This window comes from Priapulus caudatus, unplaced genomic scaffold, assembly GCF_000485595.1.
Source record: "Priapulus caudatus unplaced genomic scaffold, Priapulus_caudatus-5.0.1 Scaffold393, whole genome shotgun sequence".
In the NCBI taxonomy this organism is placed as follows: domain Eukaryota; kingdom Metazoa; phylum Priapulida; class Priapulimorpha; order Priapulimorphida; family Priapulidae; genus Priapulus; species Priapulus caudatus.
The window spans coordinates 80,970-91,697 of record NW_014577454.1 but is presented as its reverse complement, the minus strand read 5'-3'; the positions used below and the strand labels follow the sequence as shown (position 1 = coordinate 91,697).

Sequence of the window (10,728 nt, the reverse complement as noted above, 5' to 3'; positions counted from 1 at the left end):
TATGGTATATCCCACTCGTCATGTAACATGGCTAGTGTCCAAGTTACCTGACATCTTATATGTCAAAGATTGTAATTATCGTATATAAAAAAAAGTTCCTAAGATGGCCAACTTGCGACTAGTCAGCGTTTTTACAGTTACTGAGTTTGGCTCGCCGGATCGCCTTGGGTCTCTGCGGCGCCCGCCCGGCACGTATTAGTTGATAAACAGTAGTTATAGAGGTTGGACGCTTCATTGAGTTTGCTGTTGCGCTTTGGGGTTTCATGCTGGTGCCGCGCATTTGTAGGCGCTGGTCCGAGTTCTTCCTCGCACGAGTGGCTATAGATTGCTTCTAGGCTTTCTTTAGCAGCGTCTTCAAGCAAAAATCTCTGGGTGTTCAAATAAATGTTCAAATTGTTGAAACAGCGACATTTTTAATTATTTAATAGCGTGCGCTAGGGTAGTACATAAACGCGCGTATGGTTATACGTAGGTGTAGAAACCATACACTATAAAGATTTAAGGTTTGATTGACAAAAAAGATACGAGTACCTGTACCGTGCTACTCATTTATACACATGGACCATGATTTTTCTGGTTTCACTTATCCAACATGTAAAAGGGGAAGAAAGATAGATATACTTATAACCTAACGGAATGCAATAGTATGACACGCGTTAATAGCCAGTGTAAACTCCAGATTATCTGGTGCCTTGGCTGTGCGATTGTAGGAGCTTTCTCGCAAAGAACAATGGCAGTAGGTGCATCAGATCTAAAAGGATGGTTTTCGGCTGCTTACGGGTGTCATTTCTTTCGTTAATGCGTTAACTGTATGTAAGACACGCGAAGAAATGCAGACCAAAGATTTCACGCACGGAGATCACGCGCGACCCGATGGTAACCTCGCGCGGCGTTGCCCAGGCATAGTCACACTAGCAGATAAGGCCCACTGCACTCAACATCCTCCCCGGTTGCCGAGGTTGTGGCTGCTGGACCGTATTTTTTAATAAAGGCTTTGCAAACGGGCATATTAATTTGTGTGTTCGCCATGCTGAGATCGACTTGAGTTTAAAAAAAGATTCCTGTTGAGCGTTACACGGAACTGCACTTGTGAGCATCGCCGTTGTGTGTTTTCTGGTCATACGAGATTTCATGACTTAAACATGATCGTTTGCTGTAGTTTATTATACTAACGAAATATCCGCTTCTCGCCACTTGTAGAGGACGTTCATCTTATATCATCAAACATTCAATGATAGTGGCTAAGCTACTTGCGGGTCATAGCTAACATTTTCGACAACACATTCGAGGATATGCAGGCGTATATATAAGCAATTTCTCACTCGTTACATTCTGTGTTGTTGTACAGGGACGTCTAGGCAACAATACACCACTCGAAAAGGGCTGATGGCTGGGTCCGCGGTGGCCGTTTCCTTAAGATTCATTGTTGTGATGTAACGCACAACCGTAACTCGTAGCTCCTTGCTCTCCTCCTTCCCATCCATCTGCGTCCCCTCCCGCCCCTCGACGCCCCTTCCTCTCCTTCCTGCTGATCCTGCTTTCTCTCTCCTCTCTCTTCCTGCTTACTATCTCCTCTCGCTGCTGCTCTTTCTCCTGTCCCTCTCCCTCCCCCCCTCCTCTCGGCCCCTTCGTTCCTCTGCCTCTCTTTCCCTCTCTCCTTTTCTCCACCTCTCCTTCTGCCTCTCTCTCGTCCCCCCTCCGTATCTGCCTAATCCTCTCTGCGTGTTTCGCGCTCTCCTTCGCTATCGTCCTGTCACTGCTCCTGCTCCTAATCCCGTCCTCTCCTCTCTCTCCTCTCTCTGTCCTTTCCTCTCCTGATCCTATGCCCTCTGCCTCTCCTCTCCTGTTATCCTTCTGCTTCCCTGGCCTCCTGCTCCTGCTCCACCGCCTCTCCTCTCTCCCATCTCTTGGTCCTTCCTTTTCTCTGCTGCCATCGTGGGCCCTCTTCCCTGGCTCCCCTCCCCTTCCGCCTCCCCTGCCCGGGCTCGCCCCGCCCTTTTTCCCCTGCGCCGTCTGCCCTCCTCCTCCCTCCCGTGCCTCCCCGCCCTCGCGCTCCGCATCTTCCCCTCTCTCTCTCCCTCTCCGCCTCCCACTCTCCTCGTCCTGCTCTCGTTCGTCCTTCCCCTCTCTTCTCTCTCTCGTCCTCTTCTCCCCTCTCCCTTTCTCTCCTCTCTCTCTGTCCCCACTCCCCTCCCTCCTCCATTGCCCTCTCTCTCCTCTCCGTCTCGCTCTCCTCTCCCCGTCTCTCCTGCTCCTCTGCCTGCGTCCTCTTGCCCTCTCCTGCCTCTCCCTCCTCCTCTACTCGCTCTTCTTTCCGGCTTTTCCTCTTCCTCTGCCTCTCATCTCTCTCCTCTCTCCCCTCTAACTATACGAGTCTAAGGAGTTCGCGTGAGGCCTCAATCCGAACCTAGACCTTAACCTAACCCTAACCATACTCAAATAGCTGTACCGCGCGGTACGTTGCCGGCTGCTACCCGGGGTGACGATAGACCTATGTCTCAGACGAGTTGCTACTCTGGAGGGCGGGTATATGATTACCATAGCCGCGCCGTGAACTCTGGAGGCTCCGCTGAAATGCTGCGGCCTTTGCCACGCCCCCTCACTTACCTATGTGATCTCGCGTATTACTGATTACTCTCTTAAGTACTCAGTACAGTTGCTCGGTGCAGTCCGCAGCTGCAGTGCAGTTAGCATGCATGCTCAGGTGCCACGCCGTGCAGACTCTGCAGTGCGTAGCAGCCGACCTAATCGCATCAGTGCAGTGCAGCTGCTCAGGTGACAGCATGCAGCTGCAGTGCTCAGTGCGAGTGCAGTGCAGATTGCAGTCGTGCACGGCCCTGTCAGCTCGCAGCTTGCTAGTGACAGTGCTAGCATGCGACTGACACTCTCTGCCAGTGCGCAGATGCACAGGTGCTCGTGCAGACTGCAGTGAGGTGGCCACGTTCCTCGTCGCTCGCGAGGCTTGCAGTGCTTCCCGTGACGTGCAGTGCAGCTTGCACTCGCCCAGATGCAGTCCTCGCTGGATAGCTATGCTCGCGTTAGGACCGTTAGTCGACCGCTCACAGTGTGCTCGCTCGCTTTGCAGGTCTACGTCTTGCTTCGATTACTCGTATCTGTACTTACGTCTCTTCAGCTTTCTCTCTTTCCATGTACACTCGCTCTGTCTTCACACGTCATACCTCTGCTCAGATCTCTCCTCCTTATGGCTTCTTCGTTCCTATATCGTGCCTGGCATCTCTCTCGCATATCTCCGCCTTCAGCGTACACACAAGGCGCATCTATTCCCACGTGCAGTAACGCAGTATATCGTAGTGCTTCATCGTCTAAGCTGACTCGCTGTGCTCTATCGATACGCTCTCAGCGCTTCGTGTCCATACAACCAATTCTGTCTAAAATACAAGCCAAGACAGCTCAATTATATGATTCGGTCGTGTGTACGCGGCGCTGCATACTATTACTGACGTCATTAATTAGCTCTACTGGAGCTCATAGGATGCGCTATGTTCGCCCAGGGTATGCCGGACGCTACCCTAGGGTACGCTCGTACGCGGCTCCTCTGGGTATACCGGAACGTACCCTCGGTCACTATTGGAGTATGGTTAGCGTTAGGATTAGTGGTTCGGTCGTCTCCGGCCAGTCGGGGGGTGTCGGCTTAGGGAGTTCAGGACGTAGGCGACTCCCCTAAGACTCTCGTTTAGTGAGTGAGCGCGAGGTAACGGTGTCGGGCATATTAGAGTCAGTACTCAGAGTGACGTTCGGCGTCATACCGAGCACCGTACCCAGGGTACGTTCCGAGTACCCACGGTGGGCGAAATAGATCCTCTGCAGCCCTCACTGACAATGACATGTCCATGTTCATGAGTACATATGTCAACCATGAACCAGATAATAATAACATTTAAATATGACAAAGCACTATTCTGTCAGTACTATCAATATGTACTACTATAATACAACTATCCGTAGTACTAGTTTAATCTAGTTAGGCTGACTGAGCGCGTTGATCACATTAAAGTGTGCTGTAAGCAACAGTAGCATACGTCACGTCGGCCTATCCATGCCAAGGAGCATGCCACCGAGCGGTCGCGAATCCGAAATAAAATTTATGGCTTACGCTTTTCCTATTTTTAATTAAATTTGTGACCAAATACAGTTTGGTGCATCAATTGTAGTTATATTCATATAAGTACAGGTAGAATGGAGTTTTGAATAATTATGTAGCTATGGCATGACTGACGACGAAACGACCAAGGGTTTGAAGTAATTCAGCTAATCGTCAATGTAGCAATGATGTCGTCTAATTGTGGGTATGCTGGTCATGGAAATCATACTCAATACACGGTGTTTGTATATATATGCAATGGTTATGTTAGCAAATCGCCGCTCGATTTAGGGCCACCAAAATAAGAGATTTTTGTACGTCAAATGCGAGAAACTGTAACATTGCGTGACCATCTAATATTGAGTAGCATTAACTAAAAATTCTTCTTCTTAAAGAAAATACAGCCTGTAAGCCATAAAGTGAACGAAGTGGCGGCCATTGAACCGCCCAGCATTTTTAGCGAAAAATAGGCAGCCTTCATGGCAAGCCTATTTTCGCATGCATCCAGCGCGTTGAAAACTTTCGCACGCAGTCGGCGTGTTGAAAATTATATTTTTCACAACGGCAATTAGCGTTGATATTGCCATTTTCAACGCTGTCGGCGTCGTGAAAAGATACGAATCGGGGTTGGCACACGCACGTTTCCAAAACACACCACCGGTATCAACCGTATCCGATAGCTCTATCGAACCAGAGGAGAATAGCAAGCTTTGTTAACTTTATTTGATTACGTCAAACAAAATTAATGAGAGTAACAAGGAGACAATGCCTGTGTGTTGTTCTTCAGGCGGGCGCGTGCATGACCGACACGCACCGTAACAGTGCCGATAATGATATATATATGTTGTGTGCTGATGCTGTTGTGTGCGCTCCGGTGCGGCGCTACGCACGCTGTGTGTGTGTGTGTGTGTGTGTGTGTGTGTGTGTGTGTGTGTGTGTGTGTGTGTGTGTGTGTGTGTGTGTGTGTGTGTGTGTGCGTATCACTGCCTGTCAGTCAGTGCGTTTTGCTCATGTAACACTTCACAACCGGCTGCGTTTACATCAATTTGCCATGATGGTCCACAGCACGGAATACCCACATGCAAACGTCGCTCTAGATAACACTCGCAGCATATGCACGTCTTTCCACACTCGGATAGCGCGCGTTGCTCGCCTTTCCTCCATGTGTATTCCCGTCTTTCGATAATAAGTTCATCGATAATCGATAGTCGATACGATACACGCACGAGGTCATTTCGAGATTCGCAGTTGAACGTGCGGCTGTGTGTAATGTGAAGACGTGCCGTAGGCGGTGCTCTCATGTTTTCCCGCGTCCACATCCCCGTAGACATGTTGGGCCTGTTCATCGATTCCGTAGCAATATCGAGTTATACTAATGATTGCGTTTATCTTTCGAGAGTACTTTCGTAACTTTTAAACTACGGCAGTGTGTTGCCTTTCACAATTCGTCAGAGTTAACAGCGATTGACAATGAGACGGTAGTCGTTTAGAAAGTATCGGTAAAATCTGTGCCCGCGCATTTCATGTTCTCCACCGTGGTCTAAGCCGCATACCTTAAAGCCCTTAGGTCTTAAGCCTTTTAAACTAGTATCTAACGCTAGTGTTTAACGCTAGTGTCTAACGCACAGCGAATGCGCGGCTTCGAAGCAATGATTCTTCTCTAGGTAGTTTTGACATTTAGTCATTCATCTTCCTGATAGTTAATCATCTTTTTTTCTAATAACGTCGGGGACATTGAAACACAAATCTTTCTCGAACTTTTCTTCATGAAGTAATTCCTGGCCACCGTCATAGATTGAAATACGGGTACTTCAAGGGTCACGTGATAAATAAACGATCGAGATTGGTACAGCGTGTTGTATAGAATAGTTACAGAATCGGACCGTACAATACGCAGTCTGAAACGCATAAATGAGAACAAGTTAAACGACTTTGTGTTGGTCTATGGTAAGCCAACATTTCTATATACACGTCACTGCGTTCATTCATGATTTTTTATCGCTATATTAAACATTCACATTAAGTACACTAAAGTCCTAACAATAACCACTATAACTCGGTTACATTATTTACAACCTACTAAACATTCATAATGCGTTCACGTAATTACGTTCCATTGTAAATCAGAAAATATACAATTTGATGCCTCAACGGGTCAGCTTTTTCGCGAAATTTAAAATTATGTATCGTATATAGTATATATATATTTGAAATTTGATAGGCACAAAAACGACACATTTAAAACCATGTCGATCAATAAGACGATAAAAATACGCCACGTTGTGTACCACGCCACTATTCACTTATCTATATACACCAAGTGTAGATCAAGGATAGTTATGCATGAAATATTACTAACCAATATTTTTCTGCGATTTCTAACCCGGATGAAGGGGTTATATTATGCCTAACTGTTCAGGTAAAATCTGAACGAACAACAAAGCTAAATGCGTCATAAATGATAGCTGCTACCACAACAATGGCCAATCCCTTTACATTAAACTTTACTAGCTTCGTATAACCTTTTCAACAATAAACTGTGTAGTTAAACAATAAACTAATATATAAGATACAACAACAAAAACGAAAGCTGTCATCAAGACAGTCGCAGTCACGGCGAAGTATGTCGATGTTAGCGACATCTATTTTTTCGCCTACTCCGTACATAGTATAGGTCTCAAGGGAGAGATAGTGAATATAGAAATAAGTTGTGGATATAGAAATCAGTAAACCCTAACCCTAACCCTAACCCTAACCCTAACCCTAATCCTAACCCTAACCCTAACCCTAACCCTAATCCTAACCCTAACCCTAACCCTAACCCTATCCCTATCCCTAATTCTAAAATGAAACAAAATTAGCCAAAAATAATAAATAATAAAATAAATAAGAGACAAAATTAGCCAATCAGAGCCGTCCCCTAGCGGATCACTATCTCTCACCTGTGCAAAGTTACTTCGTACATTACAGCAAAAACACAACGGCCATCTTAGGCAATATTGTGGTAACCGAAGGTCGCCATCTATATATTGAATTCAAATATTCATCGAACCAGTGACCCAGCCAGTGGACCGACTTATGCGCATGTTACGTCATCGACCGAATTTATCTAACAACCTAAAACCGTTGTTACGTTACCAAAAAAACATACATTGGTGGCGGACGTGGGGCGTGCTCACCAAAAACATGGTTAGCAGACCGTAGGGTGTGTGTGCTGGGTCGTTAGCATACGTAGGACGTGCATGCTGGGTGGTTAACAGACGTAGGACGTACATGCTGGGTGGTTAGCAGACGTAGGGCGTGCGTGCTGTGTTACTAGCAGACGTAGGGCGTGCGTGCTGTGTTACTAGCAGACGTAGGGCGTGCGTGCTGTGTTACTAGCAGACGTATAGGGCGTGTTCGAGCACTGCTTGCTCAGGTTTCGCTTCATCTTCTTGTATCCGTTCAGCTCGATGTTCTCCGTGTCGTCGGAACGTCGGCTCGTGCGAAACGACATCAGCACGGTCGTCGGCGTGCGACGTCGGTTGCGCTGACAGCAGAACGTCTCTCGGAACGTCAGCTGGTACTGCTTGCTGAGGCTACAGTAGATGACAAAGTTCAACGCGCAGTTTCCCGTGCCGAGGCAGTTGACGATGCCGACGGCGCCGCTGAAGCTCTTCTGCGTGAGCAGATCCTGCATGGAGATGCCCATGAGAACGGTGACGACGGCCTCCGGTAGCTCCATGACGAAGAAGGTGAGGATGAGAGCGACGAGCAGGCCCGTGATCCGAAGTTCCTGCTTACGCTCGCTCTTCACTTCCTTCGATTCGGTGAGCAGCACGCGCATGCGCCGCGCGCGCCACACGTGCACGATCAGGAAGATGTTGAAGACGAAGATGAGGATGAAGGGGATGATGAAGAAGAAGACGGCCGACATGGACGGGTAGATCTTGTGCGCGTGCGTCTTCCAGTAGGAGGTGATCGCCGCCAGACTGTACATGTCATACATCGTGCATGTGCCGTACTGGAAGAAGCGCGGGATGTCGACGACGGTGACGAGCGTGAACACGAGAATCGTCAGAAACTGCGCCTTGCGTATCGTCATCCACACGTTGGCCGCCAGGGGGCGCACGACGGCGACGTAGCGCACGACGGCGATGGTGACCATCAGCCACGTGGTGGCGTGCTTGAAGATGTTCATCGGCGTCTGCAGCACGATGCGCACCCAGACGAGTATCGGATTGTACACCTTCTCCTGCGCCTCCTCGAAGAGCACCTGGTGCAGAACGTTCGGCACCAGACACAGCAGAAGTCCGATGTCGGCAATGGCGACGCCGGCGAGATAGCAGTGGATGCCGCTCGATATGCGCATGCGCGGCTTGTGCAGGATGATGAGATTGATGACGTTGCCGATGATGCCGACGAGAATGAGCGCCGGCAGTACGATCAGGTTGACGACGTGCTCGACGCGCGCGTTGAAGTCGGCAGTGTCCTCGTCGACGAGTCCGTTGATCTCCTGCAGCTGTGCGAGGTACTTGTCGCAGTCGACCCACATGAGGCTGCGCGACTCGACAGGTGTCGTGTAGTCGGAAAAGTTGCCCCACCCCTCCGTCGTGCTTTCCTCCATCGTAACCAGGTAGCGCGCGTAGAGAGGAAACCCACAGAGGGAAGGTTAGTGCCACGTGTCTCGTGTCTCGTGTTATGCGAACTCGTCTGCGGACGATAAGTCGAGCGGGAGGTCGGAGAGTTGGTCAGCAGTTCTGCAGATGCGTGGCTTTCTAGGCCGTATAACCGACATCCATGAGTCTCTCCCACACTAGTATATGTTGCTAGTATATGTTGCTACTATATGTTGCTAGTATATGTTGCTAGTATATGTTGCTAGTATATGTTGCTAGTATATGTTGTTACTATAAATTATGTTGCTAGTATATGTTGCTAGTATATGTTGCTACTATATGTTGCTAGTATATGTTGCCGTACATAACAAGCAGTTCAACACGATGTGACGTCGGTATAAGGAGCCGTTGCGGTTCGCTTTAGTCACGGGGACTAGAGACTTAGTTTGGGCTTCGATGCAAAGGACAGTTGCTCACGAAGGCCGAATTCCGTCACAATTAGCTGCGCTGTCGTCCGCTAACCGCTACGGACCAATGACTCCGTCTCTATATAACACGTCATTCGTGTTTGAATATGTTCGCACCAATGTGTTGATAGCAGGAACTGATGAGGCACTGGAGAAAGCCACACGGAAGGCGCGAACGAATTTGTGTGCGAGTTACTTGCTCTTCACGGTGGCACTTTTTTCACGTGTCTCTTTCGACGCACCCAAGCTTCTTTAGTCGTGTTTCAGCGTCTTCTATCTAGACGGGCACATTTCTTTTACATATAACACCGTATTTTTGCATACACACCGGTCACATATGCCGTCGGTCTATTGGTTATGTTGCGGGAGGGCGCACACCACACAACACACGCGAAACACACGGTCTGCAAAACAGACTAGCCACTGTCGAGGCGTTTTGCTCTGAAATGTAGCTTCGCCGACGGCTGCCCCCTCTATCGGCGATCTTTTCACACACGGAGAAGGAAAAGACGTGTTGACAAGATGTCCGATTCCTGTCTCGTGACGGAATGCGATGGCCGACGTCACGTGACCAATTACGTAATGGTGTACACGGGCAACACGAAGAGCAACTTTGACGCGGAAGAATATTTCGCTCCTTCGGCCGCTTATTCGCGCACGGAGTAGTATCTAAATAACGCACTGCAGTGGTCCTGTCTCTCGCGGTCTCACGGTCAACGCAGCACGGAGCGGCTTGGATTACGCGAAAAGCTGTGTTGCTGTGGCTTGCGTTCGTTTTGCTCGCTCGCGCCGGCCAGATGGCCCGCCTAAACTCACGCGCAGAACATGTTCGTCTAAGCTGCGCGACGACTTCAGACTCAACAACGTTTTCCACGCCGACGGCGAAAACAGCTGCAAAACGGATAGTGTTTACTATAACAAGGTTACTATAACAATCGGGTCGAAGAGAGAGAGAGAGAGATAGAGAGAGAAAGACAGAGAGAAAGAGAAGGAGAAGGACAGAAAAAATGAGAGAGAGAGAGAGAGAGAAAAAGTGAGTGTGTGATAGAGAGAGAGAGAGAGAGAGAGAGAGAGAGGAGAAGAGAGAGAGAGAGAGAGAGAGAGAGAGGGAAGAGGGGGTGATTCCCAAGTATTGTTCGAGTGCTGCACTGAAACTCACGCACGCGCAGCACACCGAACGGCTGTTAATGACGTAATTATCTCCAGTTATTGAAATCCAGGGATAGTATGACGTCAGGGCGTATGCAGTGTGACGTCAGATCGTCGTGACGTAGTCTGAACAGTCTATGAAATGAATGCCGCTTACTTTTTTTTCCTGCGTGACCCGCAGGGATTCGATTATAAACGATAACTTTCGCATGCGCGAGGAATTTGCTATCTGTGCGTTTTTCCCCTGGCGTGCAGAATACTCTCATCTCAGAACGTCTCGTCGTAAAGTAGCTGGGTTGAGCAACCTCGTGTCGCTGCGTCGCACGTCGCCGTCGTCGCTGGGTTGACACCTCGTGTCGCTGCGTCGCACGTCGCCGTCGTCGCTGGGTTGACACCTCGTGTCGCTGCGTCG

At 48.9% G+C, this 10,728-nt stretch overlaps 1 protein-coding gene across 1 annotated transcript; it reads right to left on the bottom strand.

Annotated features, from left to right (window-relative positions):
• Positions 1–7,448: 7,448 nt before the first annotated feature.
• LOC106809878 (FMRFamide receptor-like) lies at positions 7,449–8,708 on the bottom strand. The gene has a single exon (XM_014813113.1). It carries the CDS (start codon positions 8,706–8,708, stop codon positions 7,449–7,451), a length of 1,260 nt encoding a protein of 419 aa, XP_014668599.1.
• Positions 8,709–10,728: the final 2,020 nt, after the last annotated feature.